Source organism: Lichenostomus cassidix, chromosome 17 (genome assembly GCF_008360975.1).
Source record: "Lichenostomus cassidix isolate B80296 chromosome 17, HeHo_3.0, whole genome shotgun sequence".
Lineage (NCBI taxonomy): Eukaryota > Metazoa > Chordata > Aves > Passeriformes > Meliphagidae > Lichenostomus > Lichenostomus cassidix.
The window spans coordinates 977,405-999,868 of NC_139497.1; the positions used below are offsets into that span (position 1 = coordinate 977,405).

Sequence of the window (22,464 nt, forward strand, 5' to 3'; positions counted from 1 at the left end):
TTCTCTGACATTGGCATCACATCGGAACATCTGGCATGTGGCTGATAATTGCTGGGGATCGGGGCGGAAGCCACTCCGGGCCTGGCGCTTCTTCCAGAGCTCTGTTTTCATTAGTTTTTCTCCTCTCTTCAGCTGCAGAGTAAGGAAAAAACAAGCAGGGCTTTGCAGCCTGTGCTCCCACTCCTCTCCCGGCAGCACCAGGGCCTTGCTGCTTCCCTCACACTGCAGGACACACCACTGTTGCAGCATGTCACAGCTGTCTTGATACAGAGAGAGGACAAGCCTTTCCCTGAGCCTGGGATTGTGGGTCCTGCTGTGCCACCCTGGTCACCAGCAGGACCCACAGCAGCTGCTTGGCCAGAGCAGAGCCATGACACAGCCTTCACTGTGCTGGTGTGGGGCTCAAGGCCATGGCAGCCACCCCTTCTCGAGGCTGTCGTCACTGTGGGATGAAGCAGAGAGCACGACACTGTGCAAACATGTGGGGACACACTGGTGATGGACGGCCAGAGTGCGGGGCCAGTGCTGGGAGCAGATTCCCACTCTGGCAGTCTGGGAGGCTCTCTCATGCAGCCTCTTGCCTCGGCATTGTAGTTCCTGTGTTGCATAGGGCAATTGGAACCCGAACTCTGCCGGCACAGTGCCCGTGGGTAGGACTGAACACAGCAGTGGAACATGGGGAATCCCACAGGGCAAACACAGCCAAAGCTTGGCTGCCAAGGGCCAGGGGCACTGGCTTTCTGCAAGTGCTGTTCCGGCACATGAAGAACCACTGGCTGTGGGCACTGTGAGCCCCAGGGACCCGGGAGTGAGCATGGAGGAGCCTCCTCCTGCCCTCCCTTGCAGAAGAGACGTCTCAGGGCTGAGGAGGCTCTGGCTGCATCCTGGCGCTGGATGAGTGAAGTGGGCTCACGTTCCTCCCAGAGGTGTTCTGCTCCATGCCCTCGCCGCCCCCCCTCCCACCCTGGGCCGTAAATCAGGGTGGCTGTGGGTGCTGGGGCACTCTGGTGCCCCCCACCTCCCTGCGGGGTCTCCCTCCTGGGGCACCTTATCTGCTGCAGAGGTCCCACTTATCTTCTCTGTCACTTTCTAATGCTAGTTTATGGGCAGCGTTTTGTAGCTTAATTATGATGTTTTTCAGCATGGTCACGTGGCCCCAGAAGCCAATAAGGCACCGAAGTGGGTCCATCCTGGCTGAGCCTGGCCCCCGTGGGGAGGAGATTGGCCGGTGTCCTGCCCGGGGCGGTGTGTGCGCAGCCAGAGCCCCGACACCTTCCCAGCAGACACAGGTCCCCATAAATCCCCCAGCCTGCCGTGGACGGGGCAGCAGTACCCACACCCCACGGAGGTTTCTCGGTCGCAGCTCCTGGCTGGTGGCCGACCAAGGCTCTCCCACCCACCGGCCCACGCGCAGCAGCCGTGCAGCCGCCTCGCGGTGAGTACGTGTCCGTGGGGGGAACCGCGGATTCCCCATCCCACCCATCTCCCAGCCGCTGCCGCCATTCTCCGGCATGGTGGCGGCCAAGGCCAGAGCTGGGGACGCAGCAGGGCTTGACAAGGAAGCAGGAGTCGTGTGTGGGCCTCCGCTTCCCGTCCCATCCTGTCACTGGGTGTGGGGATGGCGGCTCTGCAGATCGTGGACAGCAGAGCGAGGCCTTACCATAGCCTTGGCCCCTCAGCCAAGCCGCTGCTCAGGAATGACATATGTGGCTGCTGAGAGGCTCTGGGAGCACAGATGGGGGTGGCTGGGGGTCCGTGGTCACCCAAGGGTTGGGAGTTGCCCAGAGGAGCACAGGCAGCCTCCACTCCCTGGAGCAGGCATGGGAGCATCTAGGACCCCTTGACTCCTGGGGTTGACTGAGCCTGTGTCCTGTCCCCATCCCGTGCTGGCAGGGATCATAGCCTTCGGCTCCTGTTTGCTTCTGTTCCTTGCAGAGTTTGCTCACTTCTCCCAGCCCAGAGCCCCTCCTGGGTTCCTCTTCCCGGATGGCAGGTCCTGCTCCATGGCTGCCCAGCAGCTCTCCCGGGAGCTCGTGGCAAGTGTGGGGCCATGGCCGAGGGGCTCTGCCGGTGATGGGAGCACTCCTTCCCGGTCTGACCGGCACTGCGGACTGCTCTGCTGCTATTCTTAGCCCCGGCTCCATTCCTGGTGGCTCTGGAGTGATGCTCCGCTGAGCCCATTTCCTGTTTGCCGCTCTCCCTGCCAGGGCCGCTTCCTACCCGCTGCACCCGTGGGCAGCTGTTGTGTGGGGCGAGAGTGTGGGATGAGGTGTGTGGGATGAGCCCTTCAAGACAAGTCATGCAGGATCAGCCGTACGGGGCCAGCAGCTATGGCTTTCCTTTGCAGGGCACTGCCAGCAGCACAGACTCAGTTGTGCTGGAGCTCCAGGCACCCAGAGCCTCGGGCCCTGGTGCTGCTGTGCTGGCAGCAGGCTCCTGCCATGCTAGGACAGGCTCTGGGTCAGTCCTCCAGGATGGGCTCAGATCCAGTGTCTGGCTCAGAGTTGGAGCCTCAAGCTCCCCATAGCCAAGTCCTGGGTCATGGCATATGGCCTGGGAGCATCCTGATAAACAGGACATGCCAGGAGCCAGGGTGCTCCTGTGCTGGTCTGCTGCCATCATGGAACATTTCATTACAAAACCCTAATTGTAAAGCATTGATTTAATACCTGCTGTCTGACAGGCAGACAAGAACATCATTGAGAGTGGGTGCTCCAGGAAGGGTGGCCAGTGGTAGGTCTAAACTGTCTCCTCCTCAGTGGTGGCTGCAGAGATGTTAGGAACCACTGCACACCCCAGTCTTCCCCACACAGCCCTCCCTGGGCTAGCAGGGGCAGCTGGTGTGGGGTAATGGTGTGTTCTGACAAAGCTGATGTTCCAGGGCTGTGCACAGAGCAGAGCAGGCTCATGCTCAGAAATGGTCAGCAAAATTACTCCAGCCCTGAGACTCCTGGTTCTCAGCAGGTCCTGCTGCTTTCGGGCCAGACACCCTGGAGAGGCTGGGGGGCTTGTTGTTCCCCACAGATGGTGTGGGGGAGCAAGGAGGGTCTCTCACCCCTTCCCGCAGAGCGGTGCCCCTTGCCTGTCCACGAGGGAATCTCTGGGGGGATCCCCGATGCTGAGGAGGCCTGGCCGAGCAGCTCCCCAGCCCGGCCGCCGTGTCCCCGGTCCCTGGGCCGGCGGGTCCCTCCGCCCCCGCCCCGTCCCCGCCGCCGCGAGCCGCTCGCTCTCCCAGAGGAGGTTCCCCAGCCCCGGGGGGCTGGCCGTGAGCCCGCACCAACATGGAGATGCTCTTCCAGGCGCTATAAAGAGCTCTGGCTCCCGCACCTGCCTCTCGGTCTCCACCGCGCCCACTCCCGCTCCGCACCCAGCGCCGGGGCTGGGGCCGCCGTCCGTCCCCTTCCCCGTCCCATCCCGTCCCGCTGACCGCGGCTTGTCCCGCAGCAGGGCCGCTGGAGGGGATGGACTATTCCTATGATGAGGACCTGGACGAGCTCTGTCCGGTCTGCGGGGACAAGGTCTCCGGGTACCACTACGGGCTGCTCACCTGCGAGAGCTGCAAGGTAGGATGGGCCGGGGCGCGCGGAGCCGGGGCTGTGCGGGGCCGGGGCTGTGCGGGGCCGGGGAAACGCGGCTGGGGCCGTGCGGGGCCGGGGCAGCGGGGCCGGGGCTCTGCGGGACCGGCGCCTTGAAGAGCCGGGGCTGTGCGGGGACCGCTGCACGAGAGAGAGGGGTCCGGGGCTGTGTAGGGAGCGGGGAGGGGACTCTGCAGGGACCGGGCTAACGGGACCGGCTGCGGGGCTTCTCTTGCCCGTTTTCGTTAGCGGCGGATTCGCTCCCGGCGGCGGGAGGGGAGCGCGGCCGCGACGGGAACCCCGAACGCGGTGGAGCCTCTGCCGAAGGCGGGTGGCGGGGACGGGGTGCGGGTGCCGGGATGCCGGTGTCGGTGCCCACCGCATCGCCGCCGCCCGCCGCCGCAGGGCTTCTTCAAGCGCACGGTGCAGAACAACAAGCACTACACCTGCACCGAGAGCCAGAGCTGCAAGATCGACAAGACCCAGCGCAAGCGCTGCCCCTACTGCCGCTTCCAGAAGTGCCTCACCGTGGGGATGCGCCTGGAAGGTAGGGACTGCCCGGGCGCGGCGGGGCGGGGGGTGGCCACGGGGCTGGGGACCGTGCGGAGAGTGTGCGGAGACTGTGACGAGATCGTGCGGGGACTGTGTGGGGACTGCGCGGGGACTGTGCGATTGCCGGGACCGGTCGCGCTGTCCCCGCCGCGGCCACCTCCCCAGGCCGGTCAGTCCCGCAGCCGCTTCGATTCCGTTTTTCCTTCCCAAGTTAAGAAAAAAATCGTTTTTTCGCGTCGTCTCCTGCTTTTCCTTGTTTCGTTTTGTTTGTTTCCCCGGGGTTCTGGCTGCTACGGTTTCAACTTTCCAGGATTTTTTTTTTTCTGGCAGGAAGGTTGGGAAATAGCAAATAAATTATTGTTTTCCTTAAGCACATAATTCCAGAAGCCGAGGCTTAAGGAAAACGTTAAAAATTATGGGGATCGCAATAAAGCTGCCGCAGACCCACCACGAATTATATTTTTCATCTCGGTGACATTTAGTAAAACGGATTTCTGACCCCCGGGGGGGCAATTCCAGCCCCAGAGCCGCCGCCTCTCTCCCGTCGGCGCAGAGGATCCCGACATCAGAGTCGGGCCCTGACAGCCCGTGTTGTAGCGTGTTGCGGGTCCTGCAGCGCTCAGCATCCGGCAACGAAATATATGGGGGGGGACAGCTCGTTGGCACCGGATGGCAGAGCAAAAGCAGAGGCAGAAGGAGATCCTCACCCCTGATTAGGCCTCCCCCTCCCCTCTTCGCTCTTGAAATCGTTTGTGTTTTGCAGCGGGTGGAAGCTGGCTGAGTCCTCCCGCCTGGCCCTGGCCGGGCTGAGCCCCTCGCCTGCCGGGCTGAGCCCCTCGCCTGCCGGGCTGAGCCCCTCGCCTGCCGGGCTCGCTGCTCGGGACACAGTGCGGTTAATCGGAAAGTCCTTCGTGTTCTGGCAGGGCGGCCGCTCGCTCCGGGAGCGGGGTGGGAGCCTGCGAGCAGAAGCGCAGGAGTAAGACACAACACCAAGCTGAAAATTCAACCCCGGCAAACTCCCGGCGTGGGCTGGCTTCCAAACAGATCCCAGTTCCACTCTCCTCCCTGGGCTGGAGTTACTGGTGCCTTAAATCCCTCGGTGCATGCTCTGGCAGTTTTGATCGATGTCGCAAGGGGATTTGGGCACTGCTCAGGGGCTGGGGACCCTACGACAGATAGGCAGGGACAGTGCGTGGGGTGCCCGGCGGGGAAAGTCATGGTCTCAATTTGCCCCTTTTTAAGCAGTTTTTGCCGTGCTCACCGTGGAGGTGCTTGGGTCCCAGAGCTGTCCCAACAGCCTTTTCTTGTGTATTTTCTTGCTGTTGGGTCCTTAGCTGGGCAGACAAGGCAATCACCCAGGCAAAGTGATATTCTCATGGAACCATCTCTTTTGTGGTAAAAAACAGAGACCACTTTTTTCATCTCCTAGTATTTTTGGGCAAGGCATCCGAGGCGGTGCTTTGGAGATGTCTGTAGGTTCACACGACAAGAGCTACCCCGAGGTGGTTGATTTTGGGAACACAGTGTTGACACAGGCACCCCTCAAAGTGGCTGAAGGGAGGTGGCAGAGAAACTTGCCCAGGGACCTATGGCACCCTCCATGTCCCTGCCCAGGCAAAGAGAGGTGGCCAAAGGGAGGCAGACCCTAGCCAGCAGCCTGCCCAGGGCTCTGCATAGGGATGAGAGCAGGAAAGGCAGTGGTAGTGGGAAGGGGGCTGCAGGGTGCTGGAGACCCCTCCTGCCATCATGTGAGTTTGTGGCTTGGGGGCCCACTGCAGATGGTTTTGGGGACTTTGTTGGGGGTGCAGGCACTTCCTGGGTGGCTTCACTTGGGCCCTCTTGCCCTGAAGGTCAGGGTGCATCGTTTGCTTCTTGGCTGTCAGCCAGGGCACAGCAAGTTGTTCCCAATCTCAAGTGTGGTACAAATGGCAGGAAAAGCAGAGCAGGAGGGAGTTAAAAGGCCTCTTCTCCCTTTGTGTTCTTACTGGGAGGGGGAGGAGGTGTATTCAGTTGCCTCTGGAGGGTTTGTGAGACCCGACTGTGAGCACATCTCGCTGTGTGTGGGGATGCACAGACAGCACCGGCGGAGTCCCTGCCTGTGCACCCTTGCCCAGCGTCACAGGGGTCCATTTGGGATGCGATCCCTGGGAATCATTGGGTCCGACCTCGAGCAGCGGCGGGAACACGTCACCTCGAGAGGGTGTAAGATTTGGTTTTCAGTGTGCTCTGGCTCTGGGGTGTGTGGTCGGGGCTGCCAGACCTGCCTGTGCCAGCTCGGGCTGCTAGCCTGTTTGCCTGCGTGGGACCCCGGCTTGTGGGTTGTGCACACGTGCTGATTGTGGCCACCTCCCTTGTACCCCTGAGCCCAAAGTGCCCCGGGACAGCTCTCTGCTGCCCAGAGGGGCGAGGGCCAGCTCTCAGGAGCGGGGGGCCACATCACCCCTCTCTTCAGAGGCTGCCGCTGGCCGCCCGCTCCCAGTGAGATGCTGTTTTCATGAATAAAGAATGAGGGAGGAAGCCAGGGCGGCTCTCCTGGGAGCACATTCCTGCTCGTCCTGGAAATGCTGCTGCTCCCGGCCACGCTCCCGCCTTTCCAGCCTGCCTTGGGAGAGCTGGGGAGGTGCTCCAGCTCTCCGGGGTGGCTGGCTGGGTGCCCCAGGATAAGTAGGCAAAAGAAAGGCAGAGGTAACAGCTGAGACGCAAAGGAAGACCCGCTGGCTGTCAGCAGGAGCACAAACTAGCAGAGGGCTTTCGCCTTTGATGCTCACTGCGGGCTGTTCTCGCTGGCACACTCCGCTGCACTGCCGTCCAGCCCCCAGCTCTGCCTTCCAGCGATCTGAGGCTCTTCCAAGGGGATGCCAGGGCAGCAAGCACAGCAAGGCAGTGCAGGGGGTCAGGCTCTTGCTGCAGAGAAGCACCCGCTCCCTTGCATGCTGGCAGATTCTTGAGTTTCTTTTGGTGTTTGGCGGGAACCTCTGCTCTGTTGCAGCCGTCAGAGGGACTTTGCCAGCGGGATGCTCCTCCAGAGCCCTCGTCGGGACTGGTAGCCCCAGGGCTGGCAGCCTCCTGCCTGAGGCCAGTGCAGCCCTGCCACGGGGTGAAGTGCACCCGCTGGGACCTGGCAGCCGTGCTGCCCGACAAAGGGACAGAGATTTGCAGAAAAGTAGCACATGCAGCCTAGATGGAGGGAACCAGGATCCCGAGGGGGCTGTGGGGTCCCAGGCTCTGCAGAAACAAGGAAATCCCAGGGCTGGCCCAGTGACAGGGGTCGTTAAAATTGAAGTCGGTTTTAAACCCCCTCCTCTGCTCAACCCACGGGGGATGAAAGCTGCTTTATCCCCCAGCTCGTTTTGTAGTGAAAGCCAAATGTCTCTTCCTTTCCTGCAATCCCCAGAAGCTCTGAGGGTGACACTGGCTGTGCTGGGAGTGACACAGCCTGCCATTGCTATTCTAGGAAGGTCTCCCCAGTGCCCCCCAAATCCTTTCTGCCCCTAAGTCATGTTCCCCCGCATTTTCTCTGTGCCCTGTGGAAGCCCTGGTCTCTCTCCATGTGGGTTCACTGCAGCCTCTGCCCTCCCTCTGTTCCCAGCTGTCCGTGCAGACCGGATGCGTGGAGGGAGGAATAAGTTTGGACCCATGTACAAGCGGGACCGTGCCTTAAAGCAGCAGAAGAAAGCTCTGATCCGTGCCAACGGCTTCAAGCTGGAGACAGTGCCTCAGATCATGTCCCCGGTGCAGAGTGACTACAGCCTGTCCTCCACCATCCACAGCATCCACGCCATGTCCAAGACCCTGCCGCCCAACCCGGCTGCCCTGACGCCCGTGGACTACGAGCGCAGCCCCTACGGGACGCCGTCCTTGGCAATGACTGTGCCTGGCCATGCGCCGCTGCCCAGCTACCACTACCCCTCCTTCCCCAACCGCACCATCAAGTCTGAGTACCCTGACCACTACACAAACGCCCACGAGTCCATGCCCGCTTACATGTACCCAGAGACCTACCCCAGCAGCTCTCCCCCTGACATCCCCGAGGTCATCCTGAAGCTGCTGCAGCTGGAGCCCGATGAGGCCCAGGTGAAGGCACGGATATTGTCCTGCCTGCAGCAAGAGCAGGGCAAAGGCCGGCACGAGAAGCTCAGCACCTTTGGCCTCATGTGCAAGATGGCTGACCAGACCCTCTTCTCCATCGTGGAGTGGGCACGGAGCTGCATCTTCTTCAAGGAGCTGGAGGTAGGACCTGTCAGTGGGCATGGATGCTGCTCTGGGGGGACAGTGGGAGGCAGGCAGGGTTGAGGCTGCTGTGATGTGAGGAAGCGAAGAGGCTGTGGGCAGGATTGAGGGTGAAATGTTGTGAGGACAGGGCAACACCCATGGGCATAAGCCTAGGGCAATCACTGCAGATCTCTTGGCACATCCCAGTCTTGCTCCCAGCTCCCTGCATGGCAGGGCTGGAGGTGCCAGGGCCTGGCTGCAATGCTGGAGCGATTCCCACTGTCGTGTGGGGCTAATGATTTCAGATTCATCACGATGGGGGCAGCTGTTGAGGCAATCGCCGGCAGAGTGACTGTGGTGTCAAGCTCAAGATATAATTGAAAAATGTAACGTTGAGGAATTATAGTTGAGACAATTCTCTCCTCCGCCTTTAGGAGGAAAATCAATGTGGTCAGGAGGGTCTTATTAGTGCCAGGCACCCAGGGCAGGGCTGGCTGGAGCAGGGGACACCCCCAGCTCGCTCCATGAGCCACATCTGCTGCCAGCAGCCCATGAGTGTGCCCAGCTGGGGACATAGAACTGACCTCCATCCTGCCAAGATATCCCCTCTAGCAAATGCTCCTGAACGTTTACTGGGGCCAGGAGTGGGGCAGCAGGGCTGAGGCAGCTTCTGCCATCCTACACACCTTGCCAAGCTTTCATAAATTTTTCATTCATGTCCTGGGATGACTTAAGATCCCAAGCTGGTGCAAAAATTGGAGATAAAAAATTTGCAGCATGGCCAAAACCCAGAGTGCAACGTCCTGGGGCACCTGTGAGACTCAGGTGCTTTCTCTTGTTTCTGGCATGATGCTATGCTGCCTGGCTCTGGCCAAAATCACCTTCTTCCAGTAGAACTGCACTGTGGGACAGGGCCAGGCTCTTCCCTGTGCCATGGGTGCCATGGGGCTGATTATAGTCAAGCCTTGTGGCTCAAAATAGCCCCCGGCTGCCAGAACAGTGTCAGGAAACGGCATTGTGGGGGTGGGTTGGGCTTGTTTCAATCATATCAGTGTCCAGCCTGGATTTTGGGAACAGGGTGGTTGTTGTTTTGCAGGAGATATTGTAAACAGTGTAAATTCAGTTCCCAGCTGTATTGCTGGGTAGCCTTGTAACTCCATTGTCAGCCTGATTGTGCCACCAAAATAGGCTGTTCCTGTGTGAATCAGTGTTGGTGGGTGCTCTGGGGGGGATGGCAGTGCCACAGGCCTCACCTGGACAGAGCTGTCAGTGTCCTGTTGGGAGAAGGGCATGTGTCCTGCCATGATCAGGAGATGGGGTTCGGTGCTCAGCTGGTACCCCCATCCATCACTGCCACCCAGGGACCTCATGCCCTTTGCCTTCATCCCATGGTGACTGTGGGGAGCATTCCCAGCATTTCACAGGGCTGAGGACTGCAGGACAGCACAGCCCACCCTGGCTCCGGCAGGAGCAGGAGAACGTGGCAGCACCGTCCTTGGCTCCCTCCTGTGCGCAGCACACCCAGGCAGGTCTGAGTCCCAGCACAGAGCGGAGATGCCCGCTGTCCCCAGTGTCCCTATGGGTGATGCTGGGGCTGCCTTCTGCCCACCCCACATGGTGCATTCTCCCTGGCCAGGGTGGTGACTTTTCCTCAAGCACTGGAGAGCAGCCAGTGGGAAGCAGGAGTAGGTCTGAGATCTTGAATCCCCATTCCTGCTCCTGCCTGGCACATAAAAGCAAACGGCTGCTGGGACGGTAAATGAACTCCTGCTGGCGCAGAGTTTATGGCTCTGCCCTAAAGGCAGCTCGGAGGAGCATTGCAATCTCCGAGATCGATGGGACCGGCAGTCCCCGCTGGGTGCTCAGGGCTCCTCGGAGCAGAGATGCCAGCAGCTCTCTCCATCTCTGGGAAGGTCAGTGTGAAGGCAATGGTTCCCAGCCGCAGCAGGGAAGGGCTGTTGGCTGAGGCCAGTGCGGGGATCCCGGCTGAAAAGGCACTGTGCTGGGACACCACTCCAGGGCATCATGCCAGGCTGTCACTACACGGGGAGGGTGTGCAGGTAGGCGAGAAAGGGAGGTGTGGGCAGATTGCCCCATCATGGCTTGCCCTGCCTGAGCCCTCCCAGCACCCCCATGCTCCTTCCACAGGGCTGTTTGCAGAGACCTGGCTTCTCCCTGGGGCCTCAGAGGGAGCCTGGAGAGGAAGGAGCAAATCCTCACAGACATGGGGAACTGCTGTCTCATGCCTGGTTAGGACGAGCCTTTGGTCCCTGCCCAGGGAAAGTGGGAGCAGTTTCCCCCAGAGCTGGCCAGCCTTTTTCCCATTCCCATTCCCACCCTAGTGATCTGGTGAGGGCCAGACTGGGTGCCTTGCTGTCTCCAACACTGCTGGCCAGGTGGCTGGGCTGGGGGACACTGGGGAGAGCCCCCCTGGCTCCAGCACTGCGCCCGGGGAAGGAGGGGGCCATGGGCTAATGGCCTCTTGACATCGGCTCACACGCCACGTCCACCCGCAGGCGCAGGGCAGTCAGATTGAAAACAGATTTAACTTCCCAGATATATCGTTTCATTTAAGGGCCAGTAATTCTGTCAGTCTGCCACTGACAAACGAGGGTCCCCATGCCAATCCGCCGGGAGACTGATGTCGCGGCGTTCATCTCGTGTCACCAGGAGGAGAATTACGGACTGCGCTGGCCTTCGGAGGCAAGACTAATAACGCTGCACGGCAGAGGGGGATTTGGGGGCCTGCTTGTTTATCGAGGGCTGGCCAGGCAGCCGCGGCGCGAGGCCGCGCGGGCGGAGGTGGAAGAGGTCAGCGCTGACGCCCATAAATACGAACTTTAACTGAGTCTAGATGAGATGTGTCAGGACTGAGGGAAGATTTGCAGCATCTTTTCAGGAAGAAAAATATGGGCCAGGGGTGAAATATATTTTGTTGGGTCGTGAGTCTCAGGCAACTTTGTCCTTTCAGATGTAATTTTTTTATATATATATGGAGAGAGATAGACGGAGGGATGTGCACACACGTGCACGCTTGCACGCTCACATTCTGTCTGGTTTTGGTGTGGTTTATACACACACATCTCGCACAGCCTGGTTTATATAGGTGTCACTGCCATACCTACATATCAATATCGTGTACACAGGGTTGCTGTGACCTTTAGATTGGGATGAGCAGCCAGGAATGTTAAACAAATTGCCACGGTTTCAGCCCGAAGGCCAGGCTGGGCTGGGTGTGCGGCTGGTCCCCGTGCTGGTGGAGGGATGATGCTGACCCCCCCCCCCCTCAGCCCCTTCGTGCCAAAGGGCTGGGGCAAACCACCCTTCCATCCCCAGGCAAGCTCCAGTGATGGGGAGGATGCTGAGGGCAGCATTGTTCCCACAGACCCAGGGGTCTCTCTGTCACTGGTCTGTCTGCTGGGCTGCTCTCCCTCAGTCGTGCTTAGAGATCCCAGAGCCATGACAAAGCCTATTTGCAGTCAGTTCCTTCTCTGCCTTTAACATGTGGGTCATCTTGACCCCATCTCCTGGCCAATGGCCAGAGCGTTTTTGGCAGATTTAAAATCTCCTTCTGGTCATGGATGCTGCAGCAATGTTTAGCATCCCATGCAGTGGGGGAAATGTGACTTCCCTGCCTGTGGCGTCCCAGCCAGCGCAGCCCTGCCTGCAGAGCCTTGTGCCCACAGAGCTAGGGCTGCAGCAGTGTGGGAGCCAGCAGGGAAATGGGATCCTGGTTCCAAACTGTTGATGATGGTTATTTTTTGCCCGTTGTGGTGGCATCTGGGCAGCGCAATGGGGACCTTGGACGTGTGTGAGGTTTTGGCTACAGGTGGACACTGATCCACTTCTGCACTTCTCAGTAGCCAAGGTGTTGGGTCCTGCTTGCACTCAGTAATTGCTGAGGCTGCAACTCAGGGTGCTGCTGTGTGCCATGCACCTGCCAGAGGGCTGTGGGGCAAATCTGGCATTTGGGAGGAGGCCTGGAGGGCATCTGTGGGGTTGGGGGCAGGCTGGGGGCATCCAAGTGCTCCTTGTGCCTGTGACTGCACCTGTGCCCAGGCAGCACCATCCCTGCCTCTGCATACCCTGCCTCTGCTCTGGCATCATCCCAGACCCTTTCCCACAGAGAGCTGCATTTTCTGTGGGTTGCAGCCCATCAAGGATTGCTCCTCCAGTGTTTGGAGGGTTTCACTGTGCGTTTTGTGAATGGGTTAAATACTCGCTTTAAAAAAAAGATAAAAATTGCCTCTCAAAGACAGCTTGCATCAGGCCCTTGATGAAGCACTTTGTGGAAAAGCCTTGACATTAAAAGAGGAAGATCCTTTGCTTAACTTTTAACGGCGAGTGTGTGTGTTGCCGCCTCGCTGGGAGGATTGATTGCCTCTGAGTGCCCCTCCATTAGCAGCCCTCTGCTCCCAGCAGGCCTGGCCAGAGCAGGGTGCAGCCTGGTGACCCAGCCGAGCCCCCTGCAGCAGAGCCTCAGGGCTGTGGGGACTGCCTGCTTGGTGCTGGGGACAACTCCATGGAGCCCAGCCAGCCCTGACTGGCCCACTGACCCCCTGCCCACCCCATCATGCTCCCAAGCACATCCCCTCATGCCATGGCCATGGGGCTCTGGTGCACTGCGATGCTTCCAGGAAACACCGCAGCATGTTGGAGTGTGCTGGTAAGGAAACAGCCCTGCAGCTGCCATGCAGGGTGAAATGTGCTGCTGAGGGGCTTCAGGGAGGGACCAGCCCCTCCACAGAATTTGAGAGAAACTGATTAGCAATTTTTAAAGGAAGAAAATAAGATTTCAAAATTGTTGAAGCGTGTTCTTTGGAAAAGCTGACTTTTAAAAATGGTTTTCAAGGCAAAACTTTCTGTCTGTCTCTTCTGGAGCTCATCCCGCTCAGGAATGAGGCACAGGAAAGAACTTCCAAAACAACGCCCTGACTGAGCCAGAGCAGAGGCGCTTGACACTGGCTAGGATCGTGCAGCTGGGCTGGCCCCAGCTCCCTGCCAGGGCTGGCCACTGTCACAGCCTGCCACTTGCCTTCTGGCAGGGGTCACCAGGGATGCAAAGTCTTAATTTTGCTTTAGTGTAGAATTAGCTTTTTCCCAGTGTTTTGTTGAGCAGCTGAACAGGAGCCTCACGCTCTGCAGTGCTGGGCCATGAGCTGTGCTTGCTGGCCTGGCTGGGGGATGAAGCAGTGAGCACAGCCTCAGCAGCCCCACAGTGCCCATGGCCCTGAACTGCTGGTTGGTGCCATCGGGCAGGAGTGGTGCCACAGCCCAGCCACTGTCACTGCCTTGCCACCTCATCTCACTGCCTGTGCTGCCGTGTGATCCTCTCTGGCCACCCACCACACTCGAGAGACAAATCCCGGCGGCTTGCGGGGACTGCCGGCTCTGAGACCATAAAGCTCTTTCTCATCTGGCTTCTATTCCTTTTGCAATCTCCCAGCGCGGGTTTATTGCAGCCTCTTCAGCAAAACGAGGGCATTATCCAGCCCTGTGATGCTGCATCTGTCTTCCCGCTATTAATGGGGGAGCACAATGGCCTGCAGAGCTCGGCTGCTGGCACTGGATTTGCTCTGCAGGGAGGTAGCAGAGGCAGTACTGTAATCCCAACCCATTTTCTACACTGGCCCTGCAGGAGAGAGGGGTCCAGGCAAGGCAGGAGTTCAGTTCTTTGTGGAAAGGAGTTGGGGTTCAGTGGGGAGCAGTGCCATTGGGATGAAGCTGGTGACCCATGGTGCTTCTTGACAGGGCAGTGGGAAAGGCAGCCCAGCTCCCTGTGCCAGGACAGCAGCATGCCTTCCTCTTGCCACAGCTCCAGGCACAGGGGCCTGGCAGGGCTTTTAGTTCTTCCAAATGTAGTTGTTGGCTCTGGCAGCTCATCCCTCCAGTCACTGGTGCTGCCTGCAGTGCCCAGTGCCCTGTGAGACCTTTGGGGACCCTTCCAGCTGGTGTGCTGGCTCGAGCTCCTCGCAGGGACAATCCCAGGTGTCCCTTTGGGCACACACAGCAGCACAAGTGCACGTGATTGCACGTGTGTTGGTGTGTGGGCAGGGCTGGGCTGGCAGCTGCAGGGCACAGCGATGTCCTGTGCCTGGCAGCTCCCCCAGAGCCCTGCTGCCCCCCCAGACCTGCCATCCTGGGCAGGGAGTTGAGGATGGGCACTGTCTTCTTTCGTTTTAAAGTATCCAGAGGGGCTGTCTGGACACACAGGCTCTTTGTGCAGCCAGCGTGTGTCCCTCCCTCAGTCATTTTGTTAAAATTTGTGTGCGATTTGGGGAGGTTGTGCCTGGTGGGGGAAGACCCATGCTGATAAGAGCCAGCAAGTGCCACTGAAACATGCTGAGCTGCTTTGAAGCCAGCTCTCTACAGCCACCTGCCCACCTCCTCTCCTCCAGCCCAGGGTCCCCCTTTCTGGGGTGCAGCTCCAGCTCTCCGTGCTCACCCCAGGGTTCCTCCCTCCCTTGGGATATCTTCCAGGTGCAGCGAGGGTGCTGTGCTGTGCAGCACAGTGGGTGTCAGCCGTGCTGCTCCTGCTCTCTTTCAGGTGGGTGACCAGATGAAGCTGCTGCAGAACTGCTGGAGTGAGCTGCTGGTGTTTGACCACGTCTACCGGCAGCTGCAGCACGGCAAGGAGCACAGCGTGCTGCTAGTCACTGGCCAGGAGGTGAGAAACAGCCTCTGGGACTGCGGTGGTGCTGTGGAGGGGCAGTGGGGCTGGGCAGGGGCTGCATGGAGGAAGGAAGGGACTTTTTTCTTTCTTTTGTCCCAGTGTGACCAACTCGGCATGGGGCAGACAGGTGTTGCTGTTACAACATGGGTCTGCTTGTGCAGAAGGTCCCACCCTGTCCCATCCTGCCATACAGCTTCTGGTTGCAGAGAATAATGTTTCTTATGGAAAGATCAACAGTACAACCTGTACTCTCAGTGGTGGGATGTGAGGATGGGCTCTCTTCCCTCCCTGGAGGTGGCTTTTGGAGACGTGGTGCCTTCAATTCCAGCACTCTGTGAAGGGTCCCGTGTTTTAAATGGTGTTCCCGTTTCACCTCTCAGCCTTTGCTCTGACACCCCTAACTCTCAGTCAGTGCTCAGGGCTGGACCTGGCTGTGCCCTGAGGGTGCCCTGCAGCAGGTTTTGGTGGGGCTGGGGCTGCCCAAGCTGATGCCATTGCTGTGCCCGCAGGTGGACATGTCAACCATCGCAGCGCAGGCTGGCTCCATCCTCAACACGCTGGTGCTGCGGGCGCAGGAGCTCGTCCTGCACTTGCACTCGCTCCAGGTGGACAGGCATGAATTCGTCTGCCTCAAGTTCCTCATCCTCTTCAGCCTCGGTGAGTGCAGTTGAGGGGGCACTGGGGAGAGGGGCAGCCGCTCTGGGGTCATGGCTGTGCTGCTGAGTGCGGGGTCTGGGCTGGGAGTGCTGCTGGCGAGGACACACAGCCCCGAGTCCGGCTGTGCGACAAAGGAGCCTTTGACGAGGAGCCAGGAGCGAGAGCTGGCACCTGCCTGTCCCCTCTCACCAGGGATCCAAAACGTCCCCCACTGCGAGGCTGGGCTCTGCTCCAGCCGCAGGGGACATTGTCACATTGTCAGCGGAGCCTGTTTTGGTCACTCGCCCATCACACCGGCAGAGGAACAAGCGCTGATATGGCTGAGGGAAAACAGGAATGTTGACAGCGGCGGCCGTGGCAGTATCTGCCGGCATTTGCGTCAGAGCGGCCGTGCGCCGCGCTGGGCTGAGGCTGCCGGGCTGCTGATTAGCCTCAGCCCGGAGCCTGCGGTCGGGCACAGCCGGCAGCTTCACACGCTCCCACCTCACCCAGACTAAATAACCCCGGAGCCGCGGGCTGCCAGAGCCTGGAACGTCCCTGGAGCGGCAGAGCAGCTCTGCCCCTCTCCTGCCCCTGGGATCCCTGCGGCAGCCGAGTGCTGGTGCTGGGATGGCGAGCTCCCCACTGCCTCCATCCCCGTGCCAGCCTGTCCCTGTTCCAATGCCCCGCTCTGTGTTACACCTCTGCATCCGTGGGATCCCGTCCGGGGCGCAGCGGTGGGAGCTGCACCGCTATCCCATCCCGCACCTGCAGCATCTCCTCCCTCAGCTTTCCTTTCCCCCGGAGCTGTTTAGAAATCCAGAGAAACGAGACACGAAAATTCGCTGTTCAAACAGTGATAAGGTGTGGCACAAACAGTGCCCAGGCTGGGAAATGAAGGAGCTGGCGGGGTTTGTACCCAGAGCCAGGACCTCCCCTGGCCACTGCCCCACGGTCTCAGCACCAGGAGGGCCAGGTCCCCCCGGCTCCCCCCGTGCCCCCTGGCATGGCACAGCACAGCACAGAACAGGAGCAGTGAGTTCCCTGATGGCTTCCCCAGAGCAGCGGCTCTTAGGGAGGGCGTGGAATCCAATAGCTGTGTTTTCCCATACATCATTTTGCCCCAAATGCAACTTTTTCTCTCCATATTGCAGAGCTCACTTGGAGTAATTTGCCCTTCGCAGGCTCAGCTGTAGAGGATGGGATTGTGTATTATGTGCAGGATGTAATTGCCTTTAACAAGAGAATTTCCACATTTACCACTCTGCCACAGCACAGTCAAAGCCAAGCCCTGCTCACAAGAGCTGCCATTTGAGTTCTAAATAGATTTCTCTCCTGAGCAGGTAAAGAGATTTAATTAAAATTAGGGCTTCTCAAAATAGCAATATTTATGAGGACGGCACAGGTTAGCTTTGTTCTACAGAAGGGCTTAATAGAGCCTTAATGGATTGACCTATCATTCGATTTCATGACTTACATTCATGAAGCAGCTACTCTTGGGGAGGGGAGGAAGAGAGGCTTTTATAGCCCACATTCCCTTAAGCGTTTGCAATTTATCAGCAGCTTCTCCCAAACAAAAGGAGCTGTGAATAGGAAGAACACTTGAGGGCATAGAAATAATCCCAGGCATATCTGTATGTGTGATGGGAGGCTTTGTCACAGGACAGTCTTTGCAACTGCTGCAGTGTCTCTAAATGAAGTGAGTCAATGTTATTTGGACAACATTCTTTATTCCTTGCAGGAATGAAAAGATTATTCAAATATTCAATTAAACAGTGAATAGGGTCTTTCAGAGAACCAGGTGAGTTCATCAAGTAGAACTAGCTATTGTTGAGCCAACTCAGGGGATAGATTTGACATTTATCAATATAACTTCTTTTTTTTAATGACATGCACAATAACCTTATGCAGATAAAGAGATTTCATAACAACAACCCGGGTAGCAGGAGACAATAGGAGCAAATCTGCCGTCAGAGTGAAAAGGGAAGGGTGATCTGATACACGGCATTTTGGCACAACCTGTGCCCTTTGTGCCTGCACTGGCAGTGCCCGTCCTGGCCATGGGCATGGGCTGAGGCTGGGGCTCCCCAGGGGCTCACAGCCCCTCAGCTGTGCTGTGTCTCCCCTCCCTGGGGCTCCACAGTCCCCCCAGCCGTGCCTCTGCTTTTGGCTCTGACCCCCGGGGACTCCCAGCTTTGCTGGGCTGCAGCAGCCTTGGGTGCCACAGTGCCTTCCAGGGAACCCCAAATCCCCAGCCACCTAGGCCAGAACCTGTGCCCAGATTTCCCTGTTTCCAGCCAGTGAGTGGGAATTTGGCCATGCACCAGGGGCCGTGGGCAGCAGAGCCAGCAGGGCTGTCACTGAGGCAGTGCTCCTGAGCACCTTGTCCTGCACAGTAAATCCACTAAATCCACTTGCCCTGGATGAGCTGTGCTGGGGTTGGCAGCAAAGTCTCTGCTGGGCAGGCATGTGGTACCAGCACTGCGTGCAGCTGTAGGTGGGGACAGGGCAATGCCCAGCACTGGTTCCCTAAACCCACCGAAATCTGTGTGCAGGGACAGTTGACCCTGCCTGCACCTCAGTCTGCCACCCCGCTGGCAGCAGGATTATGGGAAGCTGCTGTGGCCCTGGCGAGGCATGGAGGATTAGGGTTTCCAGGCTGGTGAGCCTGGTTGCCACATTGGAAATACCAGGTTTATCAGGGAATTAATTCAGCCGCTTCCTCGACCTTCAGGAATTAAAGAGGGCTGATGGCAGCGACTCCCAATGTGTTGTCACAGCTGGCAACACCTTCTGCCTTTGCAGCTTCCTGGGCAGTGAGGGCAGAGAGACACCAGTCCTACTGCCAGGGGGGTTGGAATCTGTCTTCAGCATCAGGGGAGACCTGGGGAGTAGGGCAGGGATGGAGTACCCGTGGCTGGGTCCCCTCCTGCACTGTGTTTTCACGTATCAGGGGCATTTGACCCAGGAGAGTGGGAACCTCCTGGCTCACCCAGCACAGCATGGCACTGATGGGGCAGATGTGAGTTTGGCACCATTTCATGCCCATCCTCCCCCCGCAGATGTCAAGTACCTGGAGAACCACACGCTGGCCAAGGATGCTCAGGAGAAGGCCAATGCAGCACTGCTGGAGTACACCGTGTGCCACTACCCCCACTCCACGGACAAGTTCCGCCAGCTGCTGCTGTGGCTGGCTGAGGTCCGGGCGCTGAGCCTGCAGGCTGAGGAGTACCTGTACCACAAGCACCTGAGCGGGGAGGTGCCCTGCAACAACCTCCTCATCGAGATGCTGCACGCCAAGCGGACTTGAGCGGCCACCAGCACGACCCGGCTGAGCCCCAGTGCCTCCAGCAGGGGCAGGACTGCTTCCCCGGGGCCCTGCCTGCCTCAGTGATGCTATTTAACCTCCGCTCTTGGAAACGCCCCAGAAGGTGTCATGCACAGCAAGGACAGCTGAGGCTGCAGGGCCGTGGCTCGGCTGCTGGCCTGCCCCGTTGGCAGTGCTGACCCCCAGCTCCACTGCACACCTGGTGCCCAAACCTGTCACTTCCAACGCGGCTCAGCAGCACCAACAAAGGGTAAAGCCTGTCCCGGCTTCTCTCCTATTTCTGCTCCTCTCCTGCTGCCCCCACCAGCCATTTCTTCACTGCTGCCATCCCTCCCCAACCCTGCCCATGTCTCAGGGCCCCTCGTGCACAGGGCAGGAGAGAGGGGAGGTGAACCCCCTCCATATTGTGGTTTTATGGTGGTTGAGGTGTCTCCAGGCACCAGGGAACACATGGAGGTGGAGGATTTCTGCAGGAACCACACAGAATGATGGGGCTGGGCTGCAGTTGTTGGCCCCATGCAGCTGTGCCAGGACCCCGAGGTGCAGATGCCAATTGCTGTCAGCACTGTGTCCTGCAGCTGCCCTGGCCAAGAGAGGGCATGCAGGGATGGGCAGCGCTGAATCCTCAGCTGAGGTTCATTTTCCTAGTGCCTGCCAGTGCTGGAGGCAGCAGTTCTGGCTTTGCAGCCTGTGGCAGCCGCAGTGCCCAGAGCCCACAACTGCCCATGGGCAGCACAGCTCTGTCCTGTCTGCAGGTGACAGTGGCAGAGCAGCCAGGCAGGAGGGAGGTGCAAGCTTCAGTACATGCCCAGGAGCTTGGGGAAACTTGGGGAGTTCTGCAGCCCCCTGGCATTTATCTGCTAAGTGAGTGGGTAAGGAGGAATAAGGATTGTCCTGCACTTCATGCTGGGCCTCCCAGCCCCTCTTGCACCCTGCCATGTCCCCAGGGGACAGCAAATGCTGTGCCCAGCCACAGGCAAAGGGCTCTCTGTTCCTGCCATCACAGGACAGGGGCTCACAGACACGACTGGGAGCACTGGGGGTCTCAGCCCCCAAACTGGGCCGTGCTGGACTCTCACTGCTACTTTCTCTTGGTCTCAGCGATGCTCTCCTCTCCTCTGCCCCAGCACCGGGCAGTCCAGCACAGCCCTTGCCCCACAGACCCCTGGCTCTGCCAGCCCTGCAGCATGGCTGGGGTTGTTCAGGTTTGTTCCCCAGGGCAGGGGATGTCCTTGTGCCCTGGGGCCACTGCAGCTCTGCAGAGCCATGCCTTGAGGAGCCACAGAGGCTGCGCCCAGAGCTGCGCAGTTTGTGAAGCTTGTTAGACACAGAAGAGCATGTTTGTCTCTGCTTTAACACATTTGTGCATTTTCCTCCTGAAGTCTGTGGTTTGGTTTCACCTTCTTCTTTTTGTGAACTTAAAGAACTGGAGAAAATGTTTTGGGAGGTAAAAGATGTTTTATTTTCAGAAAATGAAAAGTGTCCTTAAGTGTCTCTCTCTGTCTCTTGCATCCTTTCCTGCCTTTCATCCTGTCCTTCCCCCCTCCTTCCCCTTCCTTCCCAAGCAGAAGGTTACCAACTTCCTTGTCAGGAGCAAACCACTGTAATAAATTTTGCAGTTCATTTAAAATGGCAAACTTTGTCTTTTTATGACTGTCTTTCTAATCCTTGTGGCTGGTGCTTGGCATGGGGAGGGCTGGGTGTCCAAGGGAGCACGCCTGGGGTGCCATCTGCCCTTGCAGGACAGGGACAGGGACAGGGACAGGGACAGCATGGCTGTGGGAGGAGGCTGATCCTGCCTTTGATTCAAAGCATTGGAGGTGCCAGATTGGTTCAAAGTGCTGCTGGGAATTGCCATAGTGACTCTTAGAATGTTTTGCAAGTGAGTGCAGGAACAGCAACATTTATGGGCAGTGGGCAGTGGGCAGTGGGCAGTGGGCAGTGCCCTGGTCCTTGCTTCATGGCCAAACCCCCTCCACTGTGCTCAGCCACATAGAGCTGGACATAAGCTCCTTCCCTTGGACACAGTGCAACAAGGAGAGGTGGTTGTCTTTAAAATCAGCATTTACTGTTGTCATAATCAGCAAAAACCCATCACATTTTCTATGTTCTAAAGACTACAGAGGTAACAGGAGAACAGGGAAGGAAAGCAGCTGGCGAGGGGCCAGGCCAGCCAGGCGAGAACCCAAGCAGGAGCAGGGAGAGGATTTTTGTCCTAAACAGCAGAAGATGCTATGGATGTTTAGAAAAGGCTTGAAGCCAGCTGCTGGCTTCCCTAGTGCATGTGCTTCGTCCCCAGCCCGTTCCCAGCCCTGCCTCAGCTCAGGGGTGCTTCCATCCTCGCTGGCACAGGAGCATGGGCACTGCCTGGGCAAAGCTGGGCTTGTTGCCATCCCACTGCTCCAGGTCCCCCAGGCTAAACAACCTCTATTGGCAGCAACAACCAAGCACCAAGTGGTGCTGGTGGTGACGTGAGGCAGCAGTGGCAGTGCTGCCCCAGGCCAGCCTTGGCTGCCCCAGCAGATGCTGCAGGAGTCGTGGGGACCCCAGAACACAAATACCTGTCTGTTGAGTGCCTGCCTGGGAGAGGAGCAGGGCAGTTCAGCAGCAGATGAAGCCCCATGAGAGCCCACACTGCCCCTGCCTTGGTTTGGCTGCACATGGTGCTGGGAGGGAGAGCAGGGTGACAGCTCTGGCCGGGCTGGAAGCTCTCCAAGGGAAGCCAACTCCTCCGACCTGCTATCCTTCCTGCTGGAGGAGCCTCTGCATTGTAGGCTTGTCACCCCGAAACTTCTCAGAAACCTAAAGCAAAAGAGAGAAAAGTCTGAGCTGTGCTGGCGGCAGGGAAGGCAGGGGTTCCTGCCAGGGCAGAGGGAGCACAGGCAGTGTCCCACAGTGCACTGGCAGAAAGCACAGCCCAAACCTGCTGCAGGACAGGGCTGTGGGTGCAGGTGGTACTGGTGTGGCACAGCCATCCCTGCCTGTCAGTGGTACAGTTCTGCCATCTCAGGGACCTCCCTGTCCCTTTTGGGACATCTGAAATGTGGTCCTTTATGGCAGGGAGCCAAAGCAGGGCCGTGGCTGTAGAGAAAGTGCTTTTTCCCTGGTCACTCATCAGCCTGAGCACAGCACCCAGGGCTGAGAGCACGGAAGAATGAGCTTTAAATGGGATTTAAGGAAAACAGCAGTTCTGCCTTGGCGGGAAGCACTGGTGCCACATGGGCTGCATGTCCTCCACAGGGTACACAAGGGGTACCTCAGGAAGGGCCATGGCACCAGTGGTGATCCCACCACAGGCAGCCCAGCAGGGTTGGCTTGGAGGGTTCTCCCCATGACACTGAGGTGCTTTCCTGGCTTCGAATCCCAAAGACTCATAAATTCCTTATGATAGCAAACCAATCTTATTTAACACAATATGGTGAGAGTTGCAGAATTACTCAGTATCGATCAGAGGAAGGCTGGGCCATGGAGACAAGATCCATGTTGCT

General features: G+C 58.5%; 1 protein-coding gene across 4 annotated transcripts; it reads left to right on the top strand.

Annotated features, from left to right (window-relative positions):
- Positions 1-1,253: 1,253 nt before the first annotated feature.
- NR5A1 (nuclear receptor subfamily 5 group A member 1) lies at positions 1,254-20,613 on the top strand. 4 transcript variants are annotated; one of them, XM_085076692.1, is made up of 7 exons: positions 1,257-1,435; positions 3,445-3,563; positions 3,981-4,122; positions 7,717-8,357; positions 14,887-15,006; positions 15,522-15,669; positions 18,711-20,613. In XM_085076692.1, exons 2-7 carry the CDS (start codon positions 3,462-3,464, stop codon positions 18,956-18,958), a joined length of 1,401 nt encoding a protein of 466 aa, XP_084932818.1. In that variant the 5' UTR covers positions 1,257-1,435; positions 3,445-3,461; the 3' UTR covers positions 18,959-20,613. The 4 variants fall into 4 exon arrangements, with proteins under 4 accessions (XP_084932820.1, XP_084932818.1, XP_084932819.1 ...); XM_085076693.1 differs by having other exon boundaries at positions 3,448-3,563; XM_085076694.1 differs by lacking the exons at positions 3,445-3,563; positions 3,981-4,122 and having other exon boundaries at positions 1,254-1,435.
- The last annotated feature ends 1,851 nt before the right edge of the window (positions 20,614-22,464 follow it).

Bases quoted from the DNA above. Each gene is read 5' to 3' on its own strand.
- NR5A1 (XM_085076692.1), top strand. From the start codon at position 3,462: ATGGACTATTCCTATGATGAGGACCTGGACGAGCTCTGTCCGGTCTGC. The intron at 3,564-3,980 runs GTAGGATGGGCC...CCGCCGCCGCAG, and splicing joins TCACCTGCGAGAGCTGCAAG to GGCTTCTTCAAGCGCACGGT. The intron at 15,670-18,710 runs GTGAGTGCAGTT...CTCCCCCCGCAG, and splicing joins CCTCATCCTCTTCAGCCTCG to ATGTCAAGTACCTGGAGAAC.